This window comes from Hakea prostrata, chromosome 10, assembly GCF_041222555.1.
Source record: "Hakea prostrata isolate BN-2017 chromosome 10, UWA_Hpros_2, whole genome shotgun sequence".
Lineage (NCBI taxonomy): Eukaryota > Viridiplantae > Streptophyta > Magnoliopsida > Proteales > Proteaceae > Hakea > Hakea prostrata.
The window spans coordinates 1,876,223-1,904,015 of NC_142609.1; the positions used below are offsets into that span (position 1 = coordinate 1,876,223).

General features: G+C 35.3%; 3 protein-coding genes across 6 annotated transcripts; all 3 read right to left on the minus strand.

The window, feature by feature from the left end:
- Positions 1-387: 387 nt before the first annotated feature.
- LOC149001404 (uncharacterized) lies at positions 388-15,118 on the minus strand. Its single transcript, XM_089137024.1, has 22 exons — positions 14,999-15,118; positions 14,816-14,902; positions 13,410-13,685; positions 13,145-13,306; positions 12,909-12,962; positions 12,671-12,817; positions 12,205-12,563; positions 8,593-8,803; positions 8,410-8,496; positions 6,636-6,911; positions 6,394-6,555; positions 6,164-6,217; positions 5,912-6,058; positions 5,483-5,804; positions 5,309-5,319; positions 3,056-3,295; positions 2,851-2,937; positions 1,689-1,970; positions 1,439-1,600; positions 1,154-1,207; positions 880-1,026; positions 388-771 (listed from the first exon to the last, which is right to left on the minus strand). The coding sequence occupies exons 1-22, from the start codon at positions 15,116-15,118 to the stop codon at positions 388-390; spliced, it is 3,831 nt and encodes a 1,276-aa protein (XP_088993150.1).
- A 3,004-nt stretch (positions 15,119-18,122) lies between these two features.
- LOC149001405 (uncharacterized) lies at positions 18,123-21,373 on the minus strand. 4 transcript variants are annotated; one of them, XM_089138537.1, is made up of 3 exons: positions 21,083-21,373; positions 19,168-20,751; positions 18,123-19,051 (listed from the first exon to the last, which is right to left on the minus strand). In XM_089138537.1, the coding sequence occupies exon 2, from the start codon at positions 20,555-20,557 to the stop codon at positions 19,262-19,264; it is 1,296 nt and encodes a 431-aa protein (XP_088994663.1). In that variant the 5' UTR covers positions 20,558-20,751; positions 21,083-21,373; the 3' UTR covers positions 18,123-19,051; positions 19,168-19,261. The 4 variants fall into 4 exon arrangements, with proteins under 4 accessions (XP_088994663.1, XP_088994662.1, XP_088994661.1 ...); XM_089138536.1 differs by having other exon boundaries at positions 21,066-21,373; XM_089138535.1 differs by having other exon boundaries at positions 20,878-21,373.
- Positions 21,374-24,887: 3,514 nt separating this feature from the next.
- On the minus strand, positions 24,888-26,927 carry LOC149001406 (peroxidase N-like). Its single transcript, XM_089137838.1, has 4 exons — positions 26,665-26,927; positions 26,219-26,401; positions 25,977-26,142; positions 24,888-25,639 (listed from the first exon to the last, which is right to left on the minus strand). The coding sequence occupies exons 1-4, from the start codon at positions 26,884-26,886 to the stop codon at positions 25,218-25,220; spliced, it is 993 nt and encodes a 330-aa protein (XP_088993964.1). The 5' UTR covers positions 26,887-26,927; the 3' UTR covers positions 24,888-25,217.
- Positions 26,928-27,793: the final 866 nt, after the last annotated feature.

A 27,793-nucleotide genomic window follows, 5' to 3' on the forward strand; every position in this document is an offset into this window, starting at 1 on the left:
CCTCCTCTTCTACTGTCTGACCTTCAGCAAGACTATAGAAACCATTAATGTCAAAACATTAAACCGAGAGAGAGAGAGTACCATCTTGCTTTGACCATAAGTCAGATTTTTGAAACAATTCATGTCAAAACTCTGAACCAGAGAACATGGAGAGACGAACCCTCTTGAATGATTTTTCACCCAGGGATTAAGAGTCAAAAACATTGAACCAAAGGAATAAATCACTCCAATTATCTTTCCATGCAAGGTATTGAATTTATTGAATTTGTGCCAGAGGCCCAAGATAGTACAGTAAACACTGTTGCATACTTGGACAAACACTGATTGCAACAAATAAATTAACTAACAGCAGCCATTGAAACCCACAGATACCAAAATTAGCTAGTTTTATGGGCATAATCTTCGATCATAACCTGGCCCTCCAAAGTAGAATTCAGGATCAGGTATATCATATCTCCGGTAATAGATGTTATAGCAGTTGTATTCATCTGTGTGTGGGTAGTTTATAGGAGGGAACTTCACAATGCCTGAGTTGTCCTCAATCCTTATAGTTCGAATGAAGCAATCGTTGCCCCATCCAGGGCCTATCCGCTGTCCACTCCCCATCTGTGTGGCTGTATGAGGATGATGCTGCCTTACATGTGAGCTCTTCACTTCACCTCCCCATTCAACTGCAGAAGCCATATGGCTTAAAGCACCAAATAAGCTCTTCGGCCAATATCCTATGTCAGTCTCTCCATATCTCAACCACCAATTTCCAGTCTTAACATCCTATAAACATCAAAACACAATACAAATCAAAATTAACTAGCAGGATTCGTCATCCACATATCATATCCTTTAGTCCCAGTATTCTTGGTAGCATTCTTGATTTCTTACCAGACGAATAGATATGGATATCTCATATTGAGCTCCACGAGGGGTTGAAACAGGATTAATGGGAGCACCTAGAACAATTGAATGGTTGGTCTGAACAAATCCTGGACAAGTAAGGTCAAAACAACCCGTCTTCTTCGATGCATCAGCCTAACAATCCACACACACGCAGATGGATTTAGTTTCTTATTGTGTGAAGGCTTCATATAGAAGAAGCTCTTTTGCAGTGAGATAAGTAAGAGTATGAATTCATATAAAAGAAGCTCTTCGATCTTACTGTCCAATATGCAAAAAACCTTGTACGCCTATCCCCATAAACTTGTGGGTTCACCTACAAACATTTTCACAATGGGATATAGTTAATCTTGATAACTCAAGGCAAGAAGACCAGATATCACTCTAGCAACCACAGAATGGCACAGTAACTGTTGCATTAGTTTGAATTATGAATTAGTTTGTGCAAAGATTGCAGTAGAAAGGTGTGCTGCAATTGCTATTTTCCTTGCTATATCATCAACATGGAAACACCAATGGAGAAACACGGGATCAATCATGTACTAACCACCCATCCAGCTTGAACACTTTCAAAATCATAGTAAGGTCCATTTGATAGTGATATATGAGCAGCGCTAAATTCGTCATCTGCTGCAACCCTAGGGTTCCACACATTTATTTTTCCTGCAGCTGCTAAGTATGCAACACCTTGAGATAATAGTATTGCCACCTGATTCCAAGGATGGATATGTTCATTTAGGCATAGCTAGAATTGAAGAATACAATAATGGAAATCTGTGCATGGTGAAGGGGTATACCGAACGATCAGCTCCACTACTATAAGCTTTGGTTGAATAGTTCATGCCACCTTTTACATTTTGGTGAATGTCTGAAGCTATGGAAGAAAATCTTGGTTTCTTCCTTCCAAAATCTTCAACAGAAGCTGCTCTGAGAAGATCTTGCTTGCGGATTCTTCGAATAGGGATGGTTCCTTCTGGGCAGCTTCCACTCTTTTGCCATAGCTGTGACGCCTCTAATGCTTCATGAACCTCATCTTTCTTCACATTTGACTCAGAGAATGGATGAGAACTGAGTTTCATCTACAGTGTATTACATATGGCATCATCAGTACATTAATCAAAAAAGGAAATTAAAGAAAGAGGAGTCCAGGCCCAACCCAAGATTAGATGTGAATACGTTATATGGGCTAGAATGGGCTGTAATGGGCTGGGTTTGATGTAGAAATAATTGACCAACCTAAAGACATTGGAGAAACCCAGGACCCAGCCAAACCTCAGGTTTGAAATTATCAGCCCACCACAATAATAAGGAATGAAAATGAAATCTTTAATTACATTTATTTCTCCTTGAAGATGTGATCTCTTTAATTTTTTTGGGTCAAACATAAATTTTCTCAACATTTGAAAGCCAAGCTCTTAATGGTGATGTGAGCTACCTACAAAAATTCTTTTTGGAGAGAAAAGCAAGCCAACTTCATTAGAGAAAGACAAAAAATGAAAATCCAACCACCTCCCTTGAAAAGAGAATAAAATCTAGAGCTCAATTTCTTAAAAGAGAGTAATTATTGTTGTCACAAATGTATGTGAAAAAAAAAAAAAGTACGTGACCATCTTTATCACTAGTTTCAAGATTGCATGGCACACGAACTCATAATATCAACTTTTCAAGTTTGAGTTCAATCCCAAAATCTCATTCATTCTTTGAATTGTGGTATCCAAGTTCAAGACCAAGATTTTCCTTCGGCTATGAGGAATCAAATTTCATTCGATTCACTGTGTTTTGAGAGAGGCCATTAGTGATATCAAGAAGGTGATCTGAAAATTGCACTGAGTCCCAATGGAACTCTTTACAACACAAAGAGGGAAAACCTTCTCCATAAAATCAACTATTCATTGTATTTTTAAGAGTAAAATGATAACTAAATAAATAAATAAATAAATAAAACTAATGAAGAGAAACCTGGATGGTGTGATTCTTTAACGAGTGATGATCAAAAGCAGGTTGCTTGTAGATATCAACACAGTCGATAATATCTCCATCTTCACTCTACAGGGATCATAGAATAAACCTTTCAATCATAGGCTTATACCCAGAAGTTAATAAAAAAAAAAAGGAATAACTAAAAAATCTCAGATATCTCTCTCACACATACACATTAACAAACCTGAATGCTCTTCACTGCAGGCCGGTTGATTTGCCTTAACTTGTTATCAATTTCTAACAAGTTATTTCCATGCACAAGATTTCCATCAACTGTTTCATGGATAAGAAGGAGAAAAACCATTCCCTGTAAAAAAATTTCCTCCTTCATTCTCAACCCATGCACCATGAACTTGTTTTCCATGTAAAGAGTCTTTCCTTCTATCCCTTCCTTCACTGCAATGGAATTCAGATTTGAGACTTGCTGCACCAGAAGAACTCCAGAAAAATATTTATAAATGTACAGGTCACAAAGGAATGCTGAAGTCTAGAAAGAGAAGATCTCCGATAAAAGAAATGTGAAAACCTTCCTAATTAAACCTCTCATTTAATCATTCATTGACTTTTTCTTTTTTGTGGCAAAAATCCAGTAGACTCTTAACTTTTGAAAATCGTATCCTCTCATTGGGGCTTTATTTTGCCAAAAAATGACTCAATGCATGAATCTATCTGATTGGGTAAATGTTAATATGCTTCAATTAAATTCCACGGTAAGTGTAACTGTGAATAAAAACATACATGCATCTCTGAAAACTTGGTAGACATCAATGAATATTAATTGAAAGGGAAAATAATGAGAGAACAATCGTACTAAAGGTAGAATTCACCTCTAAATATTGACAAAATAAAAAAGATGAGATCTCCAGTAGATTTCTTGTTAATCACATTCCTATGTTTGGTGGAGAAATGTAAGGAAAATAAATGATCCGGACTTTATAAAGCCTCTTGAAGACTTCAACGGATTCACATCCTCTAATTCTCACCTCCTACAATTCTTTGTAATTTCTTATCTAAGATTGTGACACGTGGTAGTTAATTATCCAAGGGTCATGATTAGAACCCAACTAAGAATTGAACATCATAAATCCTTAAAATTAAGCTTGGAGAAAAGAGGAAAGAGAAATTTGGGAGAAATTTAGGAATTTATTAGGTTCAATTCTTAATTGGGTTCTAATTATGACCCTTGAATAATTAACAACCACATGTCACAATCTTAGATATGAATTACAGGGAATTTGTAGGAGGTGATAATTGTAGAGGATGTGAACCCTTTGAACTAAGGTTTTTTTTTTTGTATCAACTCTCATTCTCTATTATGTCTATTTAAAAGAAATAAATACAAGAATTTATTATTGGTCAATAATTAAAAATGGTTTAGTAAATTTTGTCAAAAATAAAGTATGGAATGAAAAATAAGTTTGGTATGTCAATAAAAACTTGTTAGAAAATGATAGTGAGCAAGTGAGAAAAGAAGAAAAAAAAAAAGGTGTGGTTTCTATAAAGAATGTGTATTGACTATTTTACCCTCATCTTAACTATAAAATTTTAAGTAAATATTTGCATAAATGAAGAGACTGAAATTCTCACCATGATTTATAATAGACAAAAAGTCTGTTATGGATTTTGGAGGATTTTGTATTATTTTCAAATAAAACAAAACTGATAATAGATGCCAAACAATTTAAAATAATGAAAATTTCTTATAATTGAAAATGATAATTAATACCAAAAAAAGCCTTAATGAACTCTCAATTTCTCAACTAGATTTGTATTTTGAGAGAATGTTTCCAAGAATTTTGAAGGATGTGAATATAGATAAGAGTTCTAGATGCAATCAACTTGAACAGTGTCTCACATGATTTATTCCATATAGATGATGATTCATATGCATTCATGTGTTAAGATTTACCAGACTCAATAGTTCTACCATGCTAGGGTAAAAAGGAAAAGGGACTCTTAAATTGTTATAACGGTGTCAACTATGTAGTTTTTCCGATAAAACCAAGTGCATTCAAATGATTGAAATGGGTAATTAACAAGGTTTAAATCCTCTAAATGAAGTTCATTTTAGAAAGAAAAAAACTATATAGAAAATACCATGGAAATTTAGCGGCGAAGATAATGCTAGCTTAACCCTCACTGTACATTTAGCAGCATCCAACAAGTTAGTGTTCCGAGGTAAGCACCCCCTCTTAAATATAATGGTCAGAGGACATTAGGATAGTAGTATCTTAGTAGAGGATCTCGATTTGAGAACTTGGGGGAGTGGAAGGGAGGGAAAACAAGAGAGATAGACCCTCCTTCTTGTATGATTTTCACTTAGAGTCAAAAACATTGAACAAAAAATAAATCACTAGTCCAATTATCTTTTCAAGGTATTGAAGTAATTGAAATTGTGTGAGAAGCCCAAGACAGTATAGTAAACATTGTTACATACTTGGACAAACACTGATTGCAACAAATATACTAGCATCTTAATTTATTATAACAAAGTTCTACTACATATTTAGCCACTAAAAGTTTGAAACCCACACATACCAAAACTAGTTTCATGGGCATCTCAATTTATCATACCCTGGCCCTCCAAAGTAGAATTCAGGATCTTTTATACCATTTCTCCTGTAATAGATGTCATAGCAGCTGTATTCATCTGTGTAAGGGTAGTTTATTGGAGGAAACTTCAGAATGCTTGAGTTGTCCAGAATCCTTATATGTCGAATGAAGCAATCCTTGCCCCATCCGGAGCCTACAGGATGTCCACTCCCCATCTGTGTGGCTGTATGAGGATGATTCTGCCCTATATATGAGCTCTTCACTTCACCACCCCACTCAACTGCAGAAGCCATATGGCTTAAACTGCCAAATAAGCTCTTGGGCCAATAACCTATTGCAGCGTCTCCATATCTCAACCACCAATTTCCAGTTTTGACATCCTATATATAAACATCCAAAAAACCAATAGGAATCAAAACTTGCAGGATTCATCCACACACATCATCCTAAAGTCATAGTATTCTTTACAGCATTCTAGATTTCTTACCCGAAGAATGGAAATGGATATCCCATATTGATCTCCACCAAAGGTTGAAACACGATCAAAGGGAACACCTAGGGCAATGTAAATGTTGGTTTGAACAAATCCCGGACAAGTAAGGTCAAAACAACCCGTCTTCTTCGATGCATCAGCCTAATAGTCCACATACACACACAGGAAAGCTTTTAGTTTCTTATCGTTTAGACTCTCCCTAAGTCTTAGAAAGAGTATGAAACATATAGAAAGAGCTCTTCTTACTGTCCAATATGCAAACAACCTTGTACGCTTATCCCCGTAAAGTTGTGGGTTCACCTACAAATATTTTCACAATGCCATAGTCAGTCTTAACAACTCAAGGCAAAAGACCAGAATCATGAATTTGTTTGTGCAAAGATAAGTAGAAAGGTGTGCTGAAATTGCTATTCTTCTTGCTATACCATCGATATGGAAACAACAAAGAAGAAACATAGGATCAACCAAATACTGACCACCCATCCAGATTCAATCCCTTCAAAATCATTGTAAGGTCCATTTGTTAGTGATATCTGAGCAGCGCTAAATTCGTCATCTGCTGCAACCCTAGGGTTCCAAAGATTTATTACTCCTGCAGCTCCCAAGTATGCACTACCTTGAGATAATAGTATTGCCACCTGATTCCAAGCATGGATTTCATTTTAAGCATCGCTAGAATTGAAGGAAGACTACAGTAAGTTCTGGTGAAGAGGTATACCGAGCGATTGGCTCCCTTACTATAAGGTTTGGTTGAATAGTTGATGCCACTGTTTTGGTGAATGTCTGAAGGTATAGTAGAAAATCTTGGTTCCTTTCTTCCAAAATCTTCAACAGAAGCTGCTCTGAGAAGATCTTGCTTGTGGATTCTTCGAATAGGTATGGTTCCTTCTGGGCAGCTTCCACTCTTTTGCCACAGCTGTGATGCCTCTAATGCTGCATGAACATCGTCTTTCTTCACATTTGACTCAAAGAATGGATGAGAACTAGGTTTCATCTGCATTGTATTGTATATGGCATCATCAGTACATTACAGTGATTAATTAACACAAAAGGGAGGGAGAAAAAAAAAAATAAAATAAAATTCAGTACATCATATTTCTATATCCCGGGAATGTATTAGGCCAGGCTTGATGTAGAAGTAATTGCCTGACCCGAAAATAATGGAGAAACGGTGGACACAGCCTAACGTCAGGGTTATCAGCCCAACACAAAACAAGGAATTAAAAAGAAACCTTCAATCACTGTTATGGACTACCCAAAAAAAAAAAATGTTATGGTGTTTTTTATACGAAAAAAATCCGATTTGATAAACTATCCAATTATTGATTGGTGATTGTCATTTTTTTTTATTTCCAATTTTCGATTTCAGATTACTAGTTTCCGAATCCGATTATTAGCCTCTTTATAGAGAAAAAATGTTTAATAATATTTTTTTTGGTAGTGAGAATACGGAGTCAAAACAAGACCAAAAAAGAAACAAAAAAGATACTACATTGGCTTAGGCAGTAGATCTACCCTAAGAAACTTCTTCAGATCTAAAGAAGGGTCTTGAATAATCAACGAATTACTATCCAACGGAAGGACCATTCTCATGCACCAATCAGCAGCTTTATTTCATTCCCTATTCACATGGGTAAATCGAACATGTCCATGCGAATGGTAGCTTTTCCAGATAGCGGAAATTATGTCGCCATATTTTCCTTGAAAACTCCCATTTGGCTCCAAATGAGATATAGCTTGCAATGAATCTGATTCCACTTGGACTGGCCACGCCCCTAGATTAAGTGACATGTGAAGTCCTTCTTTACTTTACTTTAACTGAATAATATCCAATTTTCGATTACCGCATCTTAATCCAATTATAATCCATTTTCAGATAAAATAATTTTGAATACTTTACTCTATCCGGATATTATACGATTCGATAAGCAATTATCCAAATCTGGTTGCTTAGAGAAAGGATACAAATATTTTCTGGCAAGAAAAATTCTGGATATGGATACTTTTAAACGAATACGAATACAAATTTTGGCTATTCATTTACTGGTCTAAGAAATATGACAAAAAATACCCAAAAAAAAAAATCATTTGCCAGCAAAAAAAAAAAATCTAACACCCTCAATTTCTTAAAAGAAAGTAATTATTGTTGCCATAGGTATATGTGACGATCATATCACTAGTTTCAAGATTGCATGGTGCATGGCATAACATCCAGGTTTCAAGTTTATCTCAAGTCTTTTATAAGTGTTAAAACTAATTTCATCCCCTGAATTTTAGTAACCAAGTTTAAAGATCTAGTTTTCTTATGGCTATGAAGAACTGTAATTCATTCACTGTGTCTTGAGAGAGACCATTAGCGTTATCAGAACCGAGTCCTCATGGGTTGTTTAGTTTTTACAACAGGAAGATGGAAATTTTTTTCTAATCAATTATTCATTACATTTCCAAGAGTAAAACGATGAATAATGAAATAAACAAAGATGAAGAAAAACCTGAATGGTGTGATTCCTTAGTGCAGGATGATCAAAAGCAAGTTGCTTGTAGATGTCTACACAGTCAATAATGTCTCCATCTTCACTCTACAAACATAATAGGGTAAATCTTTTAGCCGTAGAACAAGAAATGTTAAAGAAAAACCCCCACATCTCTCTCCTTCTATCAGATACACAACATACCTGAATGCTCTTCACTGCAGGCCGGTTGATTTGCTTCAATTTGTTATCAATTTCCAACAAGTTTTTTCCATGCACAAGCTTTCCATCAATTGTTTCATGGATAAGAAGGAGAAAAACCATTCCCCATAACAAAAATTTCTCCTTCAATCTCAATCCATGCACCATCAACTCGTTTCCCATGTAAAGAATCTTTCTTTCTTCTATCCTTCGCCTTCACTGCAATGGAACTCAAAAATGAGTCATACCACCGGAAGAAATCCTGAAAAATGTTTATAAATTATACAGGTCATGTTATATTTAGAATTGGTGAGTATTTGATATATTTTTTTATTTATTGAGATAAACATAAAGAAACTTACTTAGTGTAGAAGATTACAATAAGAGATACCTAGGTAACTAGGTTAGATAATTACAATAAGCAAATTGCCAAAACTTCAAGATACACACAATATATAGTAGTACAAAGGAATATTGAAAGTTTAAAAGGAAAAAGGAGATCTCCGATATAAAGGAGCGAAGAGAGTTCGGATCCTTGACCTGTTAAGTTAGACGTCTATGCTTCCCTTATTAGGCGTGATAAGGATGATTTTTCATCATTTCCCTAATTGTTTCTAATTTGAATTCTTTCTATTCATCATTCCTCTCATTTGAATTCCTTCCATTCATCATTTATTACATTTGAATTCTTTCCATACCGTCTCATCCTTCCATTTCATCAATATCCTAATTTGGCTTTGGCTTTGGCTTGATTAGGTTTCTCTATTAAATCATTTCTATACAAACATTTCCATTTATTATATTTACATACAAACATTTTCATGTATTGTATTTCTATGTTTATATCTTTCTTTTATTGTTCATAGTTACCTAAGGGGCGGGTTTGTTCGAGATTCAATCGTCAATCTATGGAGTTATAATTTTAAAATTAGATGTTTGGTTGTGAAATGAAATATGTGGATTTATCCTAAAATATATTTGAGGTTCTCTCATACGTAATCATTCAACTATTTTTCCCATTGAGATTGTTTTTTAATATCCGCTGACCCTCATACATCTTCATCGCATATTAGGAGGGGTTCCACGTGAATCCCACTAGAGTCATCTCTGATTTATTTTATCCGTATTTAGAGATAGGCCACCCTATGTGTGATGAAAAAGTTTGAAGGGAGCATAAACCTCTACCTTGGCACGTAGAGGATCGATCCAGACACCGTGGAAGCGCTCCTAATTAAACCTTTCATTTACTCATCTAGTGGATTCACATTGACACTTTCCTTCTTCAGTCAAAATTGATGCAACCCTTAATTTGGAACTAAATTCATATCGTATGCTCTATAAGATTTTAGAAACAATTCATGTCAAAATTTTGCACTAGAGATGAAGGAGAGAAGACCCTCTTTCTTGTATGATTTTTACTGGCTTATTAGAATCAAAAACTTTTTTTTTTTTTTTTTTTTGGTTAAAAAGAAAAAAAAACCGAACCCCCAAAAAACAAAAAACCCTTTTTTTTTTTTTATTAATTTATTTTTTTTTTTGTGGTAGCCCAAGACAGTATAGTAAACACTTTGCATACCTGGACAAACACTGATTGCAACAAATATGCTAGCATCCTAGTTATAACAAAGTCCTACTACATATATATCAGCCATTGAAAGTTTGAAACCCATAGATACCAAAACTAGTTTCATAGGCATCTTAATTTATCGTTCCCTGTACCTCAAAAGCAGAATTCAGGATCTGTCATATCATATCTCATCTAATAAATGTCATAGCAGTTGTATTCATCAGGGTAGTTATATATGAGGGAACTTCCAATTGCCTAAGTTGTCTAGAATCCGTATATTTCGAATGAAGCAATCGCTGCCCCTTCCGAAGCCATTGGCCGTCCACTCCCCATTTGTGTGGATATATGAGGATGATTCTACCCTACATGTGAGCTCTTCATTTCACCTCCACACTCAACTGCAGAAGCCATATGGGTTAAACTACCAAATAAGCTCTTGGGCCAGTATCCTATATCACTGTCACCATATCTCTGTTAGGTTTATCCTAAATATGTGGGCTTAGATTAATTACTAGGGTTAATAATTGATAGGGTCTCAACACATCTGGCCGATGCACTGCCTTAGGTTTGAGATGGGCCAAACCAGTCCATTGTGGAAGTGGATTAGGGTTTGGGATTGCTATTATAAATAACTATGATGGGGTCCCTCCAATCTCTCAATTTCTTTTGTTTTCTTCTCTCTCCACAAGAAAGAGTTACGGTAAAAAAGATGAGGAGATTGGAGAAGGTTTCAATATCATCAAAGTTTGGATTCATTTTTTTTAACATACATCTAGTGTAAGACATGTCCAATGCTATCTAAATATTATATCACATTTTAGTTCTTATATGGTTTTTATTAGGTTTTGAGGAAAACCCTAGATGTTCTAACAATTGATATCAGAGCCTTTCTTGCAAAACTAGAATTGATTGCTGGTTTTAGTCATGAATTTTATATATCATATTGTATGGTTTTAATGGGAATTTTTTGAGGAAAAAAAAATCATAGAAAAAAAAGTTTCAATTAGGTTGATTTGATTTTGGATTGAATCCAGGGTTTAATTGAACCCTAAATCATTATGGAACTAGTTACTTTTGATATGATTTTGGATTGGATCCAATGGGAGGATTGAGTGTTTAATTGAAATCCTAAATTATTATGGAACTAGATATTGTTGATTTGATTTTGAATTGGATCCAATAGAAAAATCCAGGATTTAATTGAAAATTTAAATCATTATGGAACTATATTCTTTTGATTTGATTTCCTATTGATATCCAAATATGAAGATTATAATAATTTGCATGATTAAATACAGAAAAAAAAGCCCCCAAGAAGAGAGAGAGACCTAACCCGGGGGAGGGCCCCGAGAAAAAAGGCAGGCCACAACGCCCCAAAAAGAAAAAAGAAGGAGAAAAAGAAAGAAAAAAGAAGAAGAAAAAAAGGCTCACATGACCAAGAAGAAGGAGTGAAAGGATAAGAGTTAATGCAACAACAAGAGTGCCACAGATACCAAAGATGGGACAAGACAGGGAAGACCAACCAAAGCACCAGCAGGGAAAAGGAAAAACCCAAAGAACGGCCAAGGGCCGAAACCAAAGCATCAAAGACAAAGAAAGGGATACAAGGTTAATCCCCCGATGAAGTTCATTTTAAGAAAAAAATACCAGGAAAAGGGCAGATAATGTTGTTTGACCACACATCTTGGACCCAGCGGTCCCGACACGCCCTAAAATAATTGTAGACGACTAGGTAGTTATTTATGGTTCCATTCGAGATAACTTGGGGGAGTGGAATGGAGGGAAAACAAGAGAGATAGACCCTCCTTGTATGATTTTCACTTAGAGTCAAAAACATTGAACCGAAAATAAGTCACTCCAATTATCTTTCCAAGGTATTGAAGTAATTGAAAATGTGCCAGAAGCCCAAGACAGTATAGTAAACACTGTTGCATACTTGGACAAACACTGATTGCAACAAATATTCTAGCATCTTTGTTATAACAAAGTGAAAGTTTGAAACCCACAAATACCAAAACTAATTTCATGGGCATCTCAATTTATCATACCCTAACCCTCCAAAGTAGAATTCAGGATCTTTTATACCATATCTCTTGTAATAGATGTCATAGCAGTTGTATTCATCTGTGTAAGGGTAGTTTAATGGAGGGAACTTCAGAAAGCCTGAGTTGTCCAGAATCCTTATATTTCGAATGAAGCAATCGTTGCCCCATCCGAAGCCCATAGGCTGTCCACTTCCCATCTGTGTGGCTGTATGAGGATGATTCTGCCCTATATATGAGCTCTTCACTTCACCTCCCCACTCAACTCCAGAAGCCATATGGCTTAAACCGCCAAATAAGCTCTTGGGCCAATAACCTATTTCAGTATCTCCATATCTCAACCACCAATTTCCAGTGGTGACATCCTATATATAAACATCCAAAAAACCAATAGGAATCAAAACTTGCAGGATTCATCCACACATATCATCCTAAAGTCATAGTATTCTTTTAAGCATTCATGATTTCTTACCAGAAGAATGGAAATGGATATCTCATATTGATATCCACCAAAGGTTGAAACGGGATCAAAGGAAGCACCTAAGACAATTGATTTGCTGGTTTGAACAAATCCCGGACAAGTAAGGTCAAAACATCCCGTCTTCTTCGATGCATCAGCCTAACCAGTCCACATACACACACGAAAGCTATTAGTTTCTTATCGTTTAGACTCTCCCCAAATGAATACATGTAGAATGAGCTCTTCTTACTGTCCAATATGCGAACAACCTTGAACGCTTATCCCCGTAAACTTGTGGGTTCACCTACAAATATTTTCACAATGCCATAGTCAGTCTTAACAACTCAAGGCAAAAGACCAGAATCATGAATTTGTTTGTGCAAAGATAAGTAGAAAGGTGTGCTGAAATTGCTATTCTTCTTGCTATACCATCGATATGGAAACAACAAAGAAGAACAAGAAACATAGGATCAACCAAATACTGACCACCCATCCAGATTCAATCCCTTCAAAATCATAGTAAGGTCCACTTGATAGTGATATCTGAGCAGCGCTAAATTCGTTATCTGCTGCAACCCTAGGGTTCCACACATTTATTTTGCCTGCAGCTCCCAAGTATGCAATACCTTGAGATAATAGTATTGCCACCTGATTCCAAGCATAGATTTCATTTTAAGCATTGCTAGAATTGAAGGAAGACTACAATAAGTTCTTAAGAAGTTAGAAATCTGTGCATGGTGAAGAGGTATACCGAGCGATTGGCTCCCTTACTATAAGGTTTGGTTGAATAGTTGATGCCACTGTTTTGGTGGATATCTGAAGGTATAGTAGAAAATCTTGGTTCCTTCCTTCCAAAATCTTCAAGAGAAGCTGCTCTGAGAAGATCTTGCTTGCGGATTCTTCGAATAGGTATGGTTCCTTCTGGGCAGCTTCCACTCTTTTGCCATAGCTGTGACGCCTCTAATGCTACATGAACATCATCTTTCTTCACATTTGACTCAGAGAATGGATGAGAACTGGGTTTCATCTGCATTGGATTGTATATGGCATCATCAGTACATTACAGTGATTAATTAACACAAAAGGGAAGAGAAAAAGAAAAAGAAAAAAATCAGTACATCATATTTCTATATCCCGAGAATGTATTAGGCCAGGCTTGATGCAGAAGTAATTACCCGAACCGAAGATAATGGAGAAACGGTGGACACAACCTAGCCTCAGAGTTAATCAGCCCAACACAAAAACAAGGAATTAAAAAGAAACCTTCAATCACTGTTCTGTACTATAAAAAAAAATTAAAAAAAAAAAAGTGTTTATAACATGAAAAAAAAAAAAAATACAATCCAATAAACTATCGGATTATTGATTGATGATTGTCATTTTTTATATTTTTTATTTCTAATTTCTGATTTTGGAATCCGATTATTAACCTCTTTTTTAGAAAAGTGTTTAATACTTTACATTAACCGAATAATATCCGATTTTCGATTACCGATATCCGAATCAGATTACCATCCATTTTCTGATAAAATAATGTTGAATATTTTACTCTATCCTAATAAATTTTTATCCAGATATTATCCGATCATATAAGAAATTATCTGAATCCGGTTGCTTAATTAGTGGACGGATAGGGATATTTTCAAGTAAGAAAAGTTCTGGATATGGATACTCTTAAAAGAATACGAATACAAATTCAGAAGCTGATTTAGAAAGAAAAAAGAATTATTGACCACCACTAAAAAAGAAAAATATAACGACCTCAATTTCTTAAAAGATAGTAACTATTGTTGCCATAGGTATATGTGACGATCATATTACTAGTTTCAAGATTGCATAGCACATGAAATGAGTTGCATGGTGCATTGCATAAGATCCAGGTTTCAAGTTTGTCTCAAGTCTTTCTTAAGTGTTAAAACTAATTTCATCCCTTAATTTTAGTAACCAAGTTTAAGATCGAGTTTTCTTTAAGGCTATGAAGAACTGTAATTCATTCACTGTGTCTTGAGAGAGACCATCAGCGATATCAGAACCGAGTCCTCATGGGTTGTTTAGTTTTTACAACACGAAGATGGAAAACAAATTTCTAATCAATTATTCATTACATTTTCACTAGTAAAACGATAAATAATCAAATAAACAAAGACAAAGAAAAACCTGAATGGTGTGATTCCTTAGTGTAGGATGATCAAAAGCAAGTTGCTTGTAGATGTCTACACAGTCAATAATGTCTCCATCTTCACTCTACAAACATAATAGAGTAAATATTGTAGATGTAGAACAAGAAATGTTAAAGAAAAACCCCCACATCTCTCTCCCTCTTCCAGATACACAACATACCTGAATGCTCTTCACTGCAGGCCGGTTGATTTGCTTCAATTTGTTTTCAATTTCCAACAAGTTATTTCCATGCACAAGCTTTCCATCAATCGTTTCATGGATAAGAAGGAGAAAAACCATTCCCCATAAAAAAAAATTCTCCTTCAATCTCAACCCATGAACCATGAAATCGTTTCCCATGTAAAGAATCTTTCTTTCTTTTATCCTTCGCCTTCACACTTCACTGCAATGGAACTCAAATATGAGTCATGCCACCGGAAGATAAATATTTATAAATATACAGGTCATGTTAAATTTAGAAATGGTGAGTATTTGATATATGTTTATTATTGAGATAAACATAAAGAAAATAACTTACTTAGAGATAGATCACCTAATATGTGATGAAAAAATTTGAGGGGGAGCAGAGACCTCTACCTTGGTGGGTAGAAGATCTAGACACCGTGGAAGCGCTCCTAATTAAATCTTTTATTTACTCATCTAGTGGATTCACATTGACACCTTCCTTCTTGAGTCAAAATTGATGCAACCCTTAATTTGGAACTAAATTCATATCGTATGCTCTATCAGATTTTAGAAAATCTTTAAAAAATCATGAAAGAAAAAAGTGAAAAAGAAATTTGGGGAGAAATTATAGGAAAAAAGATAGATTTGAAGTCTATTAATTAAATAGGATATAAACACTCAATTTATCATAAATTAATTTAAAAAAAAATCAATGATTATGATTAGATATAATAATATTAAGGACAGAAATTTAAACATCCAACTAATAAAACTTAAAATTTAAATTACTATTAGTAGGAATAAAAATTTTATGAGAAATTGAGGGATTCAAAAATAAAATTAAATGATTACAATTAGATATGATAAAATTGATGGCTGAAATCCTAAATGAGATTTAAATTTCCATTACTAGGAAATGGAATTTTAGGAGAAACATTTAGGATTAAAAAAAAAAAAATCAATGATTATGATTAGATCTTATAAAATAAATGGCTGAATTCTAATGAGATTTACATTGCTATTAGTAGAATAAAAAATTTAGTAGAAAGAAAGAATAACGGAAAAAAAATTATACATTATGAAAAGAATACTAGAAAAATCGTGATTGTGAGAGAGAGAAAAATAATTTGAGAAATAGAGAGTGAATACATGATAACACTGTGGAGAAGATTTAGGAAAATTCCAACTTCTCTTAACTACTCCAATATTTTGTGAAACGTGTGAAAAAAAAAAAAAGGAAGATATGAGAGGAGATGCATGAGAGATTAAATCCAGGAATTGAAACTTGCATATGCCCCAGAGAAAAAGTCATTTGAGGAGAAATTATCGTGGATCGTGCCAATTAGCCCTTTCTTTTTTTAATTAGAATTTAACCATTTATTCCTTAAAACTACGGATTTAATGATAACCATTAGATAATGATTAAGAATGACAATTGTACCTAGTATCTTTATCTTAAATTTTTATTTTTATTTTTATTTTTAATTTTTGGAAGGGGCCAAATAGTGGTACATCACATGTAAAGTGAGAGAAATAACAAAAAATACAGGTATATTTTAAATTTAAAAAAAGAAAAATTGGCATAAAAGTGATAATTTGTCCTTAAATTGACTTTCAATTTCTCAACTGAATATGTATTTTTTGGGAGAATGTTTCCTAAGAATTTTAAAGCATGTGAATGTAGATTTATGGACTCAATAGTTCTACCATCGTAAGGGAAAAAAGATTCTCACATTGCTACTAATGGTGAAACTATGTAGTTTTTTTGATAAAATCAAGTGCAGTCAGATGATCGAAATGGGTTAACAAGGTTTAAATCATCTGAAGAATTCATCACAATGGGAAGTTATGTGGTGACCCAGGGTTGCAAAGTACCCTAATCCAAATATAACCTCACCCAAGGGTTTTAGCTTTTGTGGAGGGCAGAAGAATCCCAAGGCTACAATGGGAAGGCATCTTGGAGATCCTTTTTTCTTCTTCACTTCGAGCCCAAGTAAAGCTGAAATCCAACCATGTTCCTGCTCTTTTTCTTTTTTCTCTTGGTAGTTACCAATGATTAGAGCTATTATTTGAGGTTCAAAAGAATTTTCTCCATGAACAGAGAAACCTTGATCACATGACGCTTTTCCACAGTACCACAAGATGTATGATTCTTGATTTTGACAGAGATTCATTGCCAAATGCCCATGGTGTTTCTAAATCCATGAATCTTGAATATTGAAGATTCTGATTGTGTGAGAAGAATTGGATTGCGCTAGAAGCCCTCCAATGATCTGATGGTATGAAATTTGATTTCGCATCCATTTTCCATTTTGATTCTGAATGTTGTTACCTATTTTCATAGCATCATCTGTATCATTACTAAGGAACATTTGATTTACAAACGCGTTTCAGTTTGAGTTCTGATGGAAGGGAGACACAGGGCATGTAAATTTGAATCTGGATCCTCTTCTTGGAGGGTTACAAGGTTCAGCCACTTAAGAATATTCTAATCCAAGGGCAAGGATAAATCCAATGAGTGCCCTTAGATTAGAATATTATACATGACTAGATCCTATAACTCATTGAGCATTCACTAGAGATTCTGTCCAAGAAGAGGAATCAAATACAAACAATTCGAGGCAAACTAAGACCAACAAGACCTAAGCTTAAGCTTATGGTATCAAAGGCAATCTGGGCTGGGCAAGGGTGGGCTAGGTAAACCATGGCAGGTTAGGACCTAGGTCAAGGGGTCGCTAAGCACTGTCCCAGCCTAACCCGGTCACAGCCTTCGGCAAAACAGAACATACCGATCTCATCCCTATTCTTCCAACCCTGGTTTGAAGGGGGGGGGGGGAGACTAAAAGCAAGAACTTTTCATATAAACATACATGGTGAATGGAAGTAGTAAACCCACTATATATGGGATGATAATCACCTTTGACAAGAAAAACAAGACTAAAAGCAAGAACTTTTCTCATAACATATGGAAGTAGTAAACCAACCATACATGGGATGATAATCTGAAGAACAGGCAATGAGAACGTATAGATGTAGATGGAATATAATTCAACAAGGAAAATTGAAGCTATGTAGAAAAAGTAAAAAAAAAAGAAGGGGGGGGGGGGGGAGTAAAGAATTTTTTTTAACAAATAAACCTTCACAACACACAAAGGTATCTGCAAATTACATGAATGTTCAGTGAATTTTATAATGGCTATTGGCTAACAAAAATTAGTGGTGAGGCAGTTTTAAAATCCTTATTACGAAGTCTTAACCACTTCACATCTTTATATCTCAACCTGAAAGAAGGGTAAAGTCTCAGCAGATCCAACAAAAGAAGTTTCTTTCTTTTCTTTTCTAATTTGAAGGAAATAACTTAGAAAATTTATCCATTATCTACTGCAAGATCAACCTGAGGTAAAGATAAGAGGGGATCTGTTGTATCTAATAAGTACTTATTGCAGTGAAAATGCCTTGCAATTTACAATCCAAATTTGATTCACTGAGGAAAACCTATTGGTATCTCACAATATTCTTCTCTGCAAAGTGTATTGTTCATCTAAACATGGTACTGCCATATTCTTGACTCCATGAGCTAACTGATTATAATATTATATGGTAACAAATTATGTCGTCTCCAGCAGTGCTATTTACTGAGCCTGAACACATTTGTAATACTATCTACTACGGAACAAAAAATGGACGAACAGCTGATGTCAGCCAATGTCTGAAGCCCATGAAGACAAGACAGTCCAGAAAAATGATAAACACCTCTTCATTTTTCTTTCTAAATTTACTAAGTACAGGAAACCCAGAAGACACAAGCTGAAGGTTGCACAAAATGCATAGAAAATGATAACCAAGAATAACAATTTAAGGAAAAATATGTATATGTATAAATATTGCACAGGTATGTACAACACTGACCCATAAGTTTCCCCGTTTCTACAGTACAAACTGAGTTGTCTAAAAATAAAACCAACCATACTCTCATTTGAGGAGAATACCACATGACAAGAGTCTCCACTATAAGTATAGCCTTTGGAGCTGTAAAACTTCATAAAGCTTCAATAAAAACCAAACACAATGATAGATTGAATTAGAATGGACAGTAAACAAGCAAGAGAGAAAAAAATGATTTGCAGAATAAAATAAAAATTATAAAGGAAAATGTCACTTACATCGGTGCTGGTAATTAAGCACTCTGACCACACAGGAAAGCCTTAATTCTCAGTGACTCTCTATATGACAATTATTAAATGAAGAAAAATAATATCAAATCAATCTTCTCCGTCTGGTTGCACGCGAGATTCCACTGTCAACATATGAAGCCCTTGAAGTATCAGCTCTCCTTCTAGAAGACGAAGAGGACAGTGTCGTCATCGACTCTATTTCTGTGGTGTTATCCAAAGTCTGGCTTTCTGATTGTATAACTGCAGCAATACTGGAAACAGAATCTCTATCATCACCTGGTGGGTTATGAGAATGGTTTGCTACCATGGGATGATGTCCAAGAAAATATGCCTGAACCACTCTTTCAGCAGAGGAAAGGGGTGGAACTGAAGCAGTGGCAGCCCTAAGTGGCCACCCAGACCGCAGGGATGGAGGTTGTCGGCTGCCCTCTGACTCAGAGCTTCCACTTGAGCCTTGTGTTAAATCAATAAAATCCTGTTCAAGACTGGCCAAATTCCGTTCTAGAACTGCAAATCGCCCTGATTCCTCCCTTCGATGAGCAGAAAGAATCCGACTAGATAAGGAAGGTCTATCTGGCATCTCATTGGCAGCATTAAGTTCTTGAGCTGGAGTCCACTCCCCCATTATGTCAAACCTATTGCCAATTCGCCTGATCATCTGAGCTAAGTAAGAATCCTCAATTTGAACAGCCCTATGAATCCACTGCCTTAAGCTTTCAACCCTCCTTGCTTGGGGTCTTGGAGGGACCTTCACTCCCGACTCATCTTCCTTCTCTGATTCTTGGGTATCATTTCCTCGACTATAAATCGGTGTAATATTTGTATCCGTGACCTCTCCCCTGCACACTGGGCATTCCTTGGTCTCCGAGTGAATGTGTAACCACTGGTAAAGGCAGGGCCAACAGAACAAGTGACCACAACAAGTGAGGACAGGATTCCTAGCTACTTCAAAGCATATATTGCACTCGAAGAAAGTAGCACCATCACTGCTACCGCTGCTTTTCTTTGCATCATTACGCGATCCTAATGCCTTGGCAACCAAATCCCCTGAACTCCCTTTGTGTGCTTTATTGCTCTCAGCGATGGTTCTACCTTCTGCAGCTACACCATGCTCCCCAGATTGCGGTTCAGCAGATGTGCCGGAGCTAACAAACATCTCCACCGGAATATTCCTAGTCACAGGTGGGATCCTTCCTTGTCTCCACCTCCAACGATGCCTAGACCTGATTGCTACTGCTTCGAGTTGTCTCATACGTTCTTCCATGTTTCCTAATTCAGCCGATAAAGGCCCTAATTCCGGGTTGAAATCAGGTGATAGAGGACCAGAAGGTCCAAGATTCAAATCAAGATCTATCAAGTCGTCTCCCGCGTCGCCCATAACGAGGGAAGGTTAGAAATCAAAATCAAACCCTAAGCTGCTTGAGGTTGCAGCACTAATGCTTCCTCTTTCCTAGGTCAACTAGAAAGTTGAAAAATATAATCTTTATCACACAAATCTATGGGTTTAGCTCTCTAACAACAATAGTAAACGATAATACTCGCAAGGCATGGTCGGTGAGCTCGAAGGAATACCTAAAATTACAGGTTTCAAATGTCAGGAAAAACTCAACCAGAGAATCAAAAAAGCAAATGATTTCAATTTCACGAACTTAAAAGACCAACAGAAGCAGAGGAGAAGATGAAAGAGAAAAAAATTACCAATTTCAACGATTTCTAATCGAAATCAGCAGAAGGGAAAAGAGTAGAAACCAAACCAAAAGCCACCCATTTCTAAGACGATCACAAAAATTGCGACAAAATCAAAAGGGCTGAGCTTCCTTCGGCTAAAACCCACAATAAGAATAGATTGTTACAGAGAATCTACCAACAGAGAAAGAGAAAGCTACCTACTGAGAAGACGAACCTCGACGGGAGACAAAATAGAACTCAAGTCCCTTCCAAAACCTGAAATGATCGCTCAAGTAGAGAATCACTCCTCTTCTCACAAAGTAAATTTGCTTCAGAAGGATTTGCCATGGCAGGAGTTTCTCTTCCTCTGATCTAACGAAAAAAAGAGGTCTTTGGGTTCGATATGAGAGAAAGAGACAGAGAGAAAGAGAGAGAGAGAGTGTGTGTGAGTAGTTAAGAGAGAGAGAGAGAGGAGACAGAGAGAGACGGTAGGCGCGAAACTGCCGAAACGATAAAAAGCGTTAGGTTCAGGCTTTGTCGTTATTTTGCTTTCACGACGACTACTACCAGTAGAAATGGTATCAATTCAATTGGTCGGCGCCATACGGTCTGGTTCGACCGGCGGCGTTTCTATTAATTTTTGGATCAATTCAAATCTAAACCGCCCGATTTAGTTCGAGTCAAACTAATCTGATTTGAATGGTTTTTTTTTTTCTCCCATTAATTTACATTTTCCTTAGGTTTTCCATTTTTTTATTGATTTGGTCAATTCTGACATTTTTCTATCAATCTATTTCATACCCTATGATTTTTTTTTTTAAAATCTTTAATAATAAAAAAATTAAGTTCAAGAAATTTATGTTCAATAATAAACATTTTATTGTCCTCTTATTTTGGCAAAAAGAGAGATGAAGAGACAAAATTGTTGGCATAGGCCACATTTTTAGATCACTTAGTTAGACACGATAATATTTGGTAGGGAACATGGGTAGAATGATCTTATTCTTCTTTGAGGGATTTGGGTTTTAGAGCGCTATGGTTGGTAAAGTATTGGTAATTTGTTGAGTTTTGTGTGAAAGATCTTGAAATTCAAAAGATCATACAAAGGAGATAACCTAAGTGTCATTAAATTCGTCCATTGCCATTCTTCAGAGATTGCTTTGAGTTGTTATTATATACAATCTAGAACTCTCCAAACTGTTTCAGGCCATTAAGTTTCAGCATGCCTTGGTTTTTAGTGGCATAACAAGAGAGTTGACTACGATGTTTATATGTTGCCAACTTAGTAGATAATTTAGATTGTAAATTCTCAAGATGTTTCAAATTTAAATAAAATTTTGCTTTTATTCAAAGAAAAAAAAAATTCTCCAAATATTTATATAAAAATATTTATACAAGTATATTTGATAGAATAATGAAGGTGGAATTCATCTCATTTAAAATGTATGTCTACTTAGGATATAAGTAAAAGGGGAAAACAATGAGTTTAGAATAGAACTAGACTAATAAACCAATTTAGGACTATTCCAATAAACTATTTTGGTAGGTTGATTTTGTTTCTAATAGATATTGTTATTAAGAAGTTTGATACTAGAATTTTTAATTATTCTTTTGATTGAATCATCGACTAAAGTGAAGTTTTGTAAAGCATTATTTGGGCATCCCATTATTAAATTGGTTTGGAACAGCTTCATTCGATTTTGATACTATTGATCGACGAATTCTTTTTCAAAATTATAGAATAAAATGAGCGTGACGAGTTAACTTAAGTTTGTATATACTAAAGGGATATATTTCCAATTACTAATAAAAAATAGATATATTTTCCATCACAATGTGAGTAAAATATAACACTTCACCATTGTGAAGGTGAAGATGAAGATGACATCATGGTAGTGAATGAGTTGGAGGATAATACCACAATCATAATTGCGGATTAAGTATTCCCATTTAGATCATGTTGTTCGTATTAAAATTACTTGAGATCTGTGGTTTAGCGCATTGAGAGACAACTTCTTGTTAGGTTCTAAGATGATAGTGTTTGGAAGATGTGAAAAAGTTTTATTGATCTTGTATTGAGACAAACAACAAACTGATTTGAATTGGAATCAATCTCCACTAGTACTAATTGTTAAACCCTAGCTATAATAGTTTAAACAATGTTTTACCCAAAAGGAAAAAAAGTTTAAACAATGTTTTGGTAGTCTTGATATATTATTAAAGAGACTTAAAGATTTCTAAGATGATAGTGTGTGGTAATGCCTAATTTTTAAATATATTATTATTAGGATAATGACTATTGTTCCTCTTTTATAGTTTAATTATTATTTTATTTCTTAAATATTTTGAAATAATTAATTTAATCTTAGATTTTGCTCATAGTTATTGACACTCTCTGTTGTTAAGTTCCGTTAGTTAAATGATGACATGTCATCTTTAATTTATCTAAAAATCTAAAAAAACTCATAAGATTTTACATTTCTTACTAACACTTTATATTAAATTACATTATCCTTAACAATTAAAAAAAAATAATCCTAATTAAATCATTTTCTTCTTTAATCAAAATAATTAAAAAAGAAAAGAAAAGAAAAAAAGAAACAAACAGAGAAACAAAACTTCTACCTCTTCCTCTTCCGCTCAACAATCCTAAATCCAACTCCTTCCCTTCCTTCTCCCTAGACAAAACCCAAAGCCGAAATCTAGAATATAAGGTAATAAAAGAATGGTAATTCCAACCAACGGGGGGTGGCCTGGGGGGGGGCTGGGTGGTCTGGGGGGGGGTGGTTGGTTTGTGGAGTGGTTAAAATAAATATATATATTTTTAAAAATTAAATAATTCCTATTGTTTTATTTTTTAAATTTATTGGTTGGGTGGTGGACTCAACCACTCTTGCGGGGTGTTTTTGTGTTTTTTTTCCCCCCCCCCTTTGCTGATTTCTGTCTAGTTTTTACCCCCCCGCTCGGCAGCTCGCCGGGTTGGCACCCCCAAAAAAAAAATCCTTTGCTATTTTCTTAGCCTACTTCCAATAGGTTTTTATTTATTTACTTTTTGATTGGTATCATCAATTTTAAGAAGTTCCGTTATTGATTTTTTTTTAGAATTCAAAATCTTTAAAAAAATCTAAATTGGTATTTTCTATATATTTTTTTCTTTTCTAAATGATATGATAATATTGTTTTTGGTTTCTTAGTTCTAGAAAGAGGCAATATAGACATTAAACATCCAACCGCAATTGCTCCTAACACTATTAGAACTGAAGGGGGCAATAGTAATTTTATAAAAGAATAGGACTTTTTAGTAATTAAGTTATATACAGGAGGACAATAGAATTATTCTTAAATATTATTACATTTTATAACTCATTCTTACTGTTATAAGATCTCACGATTAATTTCCCCAACCCGCTTCAGCCGTCGATCCCATGTAAGGCACCTCATTCGTAGTTTGGCTGGAGTTGATGGGTACACACGCTTTAGACATGCTACCAGGAAGCAAATAAAGTTGTTGATTGAATGTTGAAAGTGAAGCTCTCTTTGGAGAACCCCTTGATGTTCTTTTTGGATCCCTCTCAAGATTTGAAGGAGATCCTTCTCACAGATTTAGCATCGTGTGCAATGTAGTTTTGTTTCTTTTGGGGTGTATGACCCGTTAGTGTAACCAAAAAAAGAAAAAAATGGTTTAATTTTTTTTTTAAAATTTATATAGAGAAAATTCTATTGGCACCCCAAAATAGAGGCCTTCGAGCATTAATACCTCACTCTACGTTTAAAAAGTACAGAGACCCCAAGTTTGGATTTTCATTGGATGTTTGTCAAATTTATTACTGAGAGCAATTAAATCACTGTTTATTTTCAATAATATCCCTATAATAAATAGTGTTGAAAGGTTTTCAGTAACAAATTAGACAAATATATCCAATGAAAATTCAATTTTGAGGTCTTTGTGTTTTTTAAACATAAAATGGAGTGTCAGTACTTTAAAGCCTTCATTTTGGGGTGTCAGTGCTTTAAAGCCTTCATTTTGGGGTGTCAGTGCAATTTGCTCATTTATATATGATACTGGTCCGATGTACAACCCGATCCACATCATATTAGTTATCAACCAAGACTGATATAGACACTGGCCATGGGAGTGGTATGCAAGCTGATCAAAGAAAAGAGATGAGAGTTATTTTGGTTGGCAAAAAGAGAAGACAAATATACAAAGTTTACATTCTCATTCTCAGATTGACTTGGCATTATTCTTAACTTATTTATTTCACAGATGAGCTACTTTTTGGATTCAACTACTGAAAACAAAAGAAAGAAAATAGATAGAAAGGTTCATATGGTAGAATAGTTTATCAAGGGCTCTCTGCAAATGTTAACTAATTAACAACCCTGCAGTTCTTGCGTATTTCCCCAGCTGATCCAGTTAAAGGGCTTATATTCCCCATTTTGATCATGGAGTTGGCAAAGCTCTTAAAGAAAAGTGTGGAGTTACTGGAATAGGTCTCCACAAGAACTTTCGTTGTTGAAACAGCATCATCATCACTGGAATAAAGCGTTTGGTCTGAAAAGAGAAGACCCTTTCCATTGAGCAAGTTGTTGAAGTAATGGTTGTCAAATAGATCAGTTGAGTTCCGATCAAGTGGAGCAGTTTTATTGCCATCGCCGTTCTGTGGGCAAAGGTTTTGCAGATCTGTTACCATCTCAGTGTCTAATGTAGCATCAGCAGCACCTGTTCCAGAGAAGTTGTACAACCTCTGACTGAAGGTGGTACACCTTGCCAAGCCAATTGTATGTGAACCTAGACAAATGATGGAAAGATTCATTATTAAGATTCACCTTCTCATGCAATGAAGAACAAGGAGAAAAAAATTAAGACAAACAAGCTTTTTATATGGATCTGCATCCATTATAGAGAATTTACATTCACGGTATGAAAGCTAGCCTTCATTTCATTGAGTTATTGATGTGAGTATTTGATTCTTTTTATGTGAGATAACTCATCAGGGTTAGAATCAAATACAATCATCTATGATTTGTTCATCATTGAATTGAATTAGGAAGTTGAGTTCTAATAGGACTCTCTTGGGTCACAAAAAACCACAAGCATATTGCAATCTTGTAATCTATGTGTATACCTGATAAGGATACAACATCAGTGATGTTAAGCCCTACGTCAGTGAATTTTTTGATGATTTGATCCAAAGACTCGGAAGGACCAGGAAGGCCAGTGTTAGATCCTGTTTGATTTGCTACCAAACTATCTCTTCGTCCTAGAACAACTTTCCATGAAGGTCCTCCACTCTGCAAAATGCTTCATGTCATCCTGAAAATACTATAAATATCATTATATGAATTTTAAGCCATGATTTTGACTTACTAGTAGAACTGCATCTCTAGCTACTATAGCTAGTATGTCAGCACAGGATACAACTCCACTGCATGAGCTTTCAACAGCGCTCTTGATTGTATCCACAACATCAAACCCTCTTGCAGAGTTTAAGTTTGGCCCAGCAAATTTCTCTCCATCACTCCCATCCAGTAGAACCGACGCATCACAACCCTGTCCAAGAATATAAGAAGATAATTTTGAAAAATAAAACATTCTTTCTCTACTGCATGCAATGATTTTTATGACCATCCTGTAACTTAATATATAGCTTCCAATAGATATATGAACAATTTCTTCCTTGTGCCAACCAAGGTTGTGTTGAAATTGTCCAATTTAGACTTGAAATCTCTATGCATGCATAATACTAAAGTTGGATTAAAATTGTGTAGGTGAATGCATAAACCAGTAATTAGAGGATCCTCTAACAATCTTACATTAACAAAGCAATCATGGAAGTGAAGTCGAAGCAAAGAAGCCGCCATCCGCGATTCATTCTCGATAGCAGTCTTAACCTCTTTTCGCACGATTTGCAGAAGTTTTGGACATGTATCATCATAGAAATCAGTGGTTAATTGAGACCTTACCTGTAAACTGGAACACAGAAGAATCAATGAAGCTCTGATAAGAAAAGAACGACTAAGAAAGATGCTCCACATCTTCACTAAACAAAGCTAGCCAAACTAAATTGCTGCTAGTGTATAATTGCTTAATTATGTCAATGGATACACATTCTAGTATAATTTATAGACAAACACATATGTATCCACTGGTCAGTTTGATGAGTCAGAACCAAACCCTTAAGCCAAAGCTCTGCTTAGTTTGCTTATTGGTCACTTATCATGCTCTTCCGGTTCAAATAATTGATTTTTCTGGTTTTTTCGTAGGTTTAGTTCAAACCCTAATCTTATCTATCGTGGTTGAAGTAGGAAATTTTAAAAATGGTTTAGTTGCTGCCGTAAAGTTCGAGGTCTCTGGGTGGTTCTTGGCATTATTTGAAGCACAGGAGGCCACTAAAGCCTGAGAACGTAAGCAGCATTAAGGATAACCCAATAGTGATTAGTGGGATACGAACTTATAATATTACTGAACTCTTATCGGATTAAGAGGTCGGCGAGGTTTAATTGCTATCCAAAATGCAATTTGATAGACGAGAAGGGTGCAAGCAAGCAAGTGCATGCATCATGGCACACTAGCTCCAAAGCTCTAGTGCTCCAAAACGTATGAAGACGTACGCCAATTTGCTGTCACTTCCGTGCACGATTTAGCCATGGCCGCCTCTCTCTCTCTCTCTCTCTCGTAGTTATGTGTTCTTCAAACCGAAATAAGAAGGTAGTAAACCATTAGCTTCGTTGTTCGAGTGTTTCATGTGTTAATTTATTACTTAATCCCCATCCCTAGCTCTCAAGTTTGGATGGGTAAAGATTTGTGTTCCCTTAATTTATACTTCTCTTAAAAAGGGGCTATTAATGGAGTTCATCTTTGATTTTTAGTGTCAAAATATGGAGCTTGACCTTCTATTAATATATGGTGGAGAGATGTGAAGGAAGCATATCTCTACCCATC

Excerpts from the sequence above, each read along its gene's own strand:
- LOC149001404 (XM_089137024.1), bottom strand. The coding sequence starts at position 15,118 with ATGGTTTTTCTCCTTCTTATCCATGAAACGATTGATGGAAAGCTTGTG. Across the intron at positions 6,059-6,163 it reads GGTTGTTTGCATATTGGACA|GCTGATGCATCGAAGAAGAC; the intron begins GTAAGAAGAGCT and ends GTGGACTATTAG. Across the intron at positions 1,971-2,850 it reads TAAAGAATCACACCATCCAG|ATGAAACTCAGTTCTCATCC; the intron begins GTTTCTCTTCAT and ends AATACACTGTAG.
- LOC149001406 (XM_089137838.1), bottom strand. The coding sequence starts at position 26,886 with ATGTGGAGCATCTTTCTTAGTCGTTCTTTTCTTATCAGAGCTTCATTG. Across the intron at positions 26,402-26,664 it reads TCCATGATTGCTTTGTTAAT|GGTTGTGATGCGTCGGTTCT; the intron begins GTAAGATTGTTA and ends ATTCTTGGACAG. Across the intron at positions 25,640-25,976 it reads TGATGTTGTATCCTTATCAG|GTTCACATACAATTGGCTTG; the intron begins GTATACACATAG and ends TCATTTGTCTAG.
- LOC149001405 (XM_089138537.1), bottom strand. The coding sequence starts at position 20,557 with ATGGGCGACGCGGGAGACGACTTGATAGATCTTGATTTGAATCTTGGA.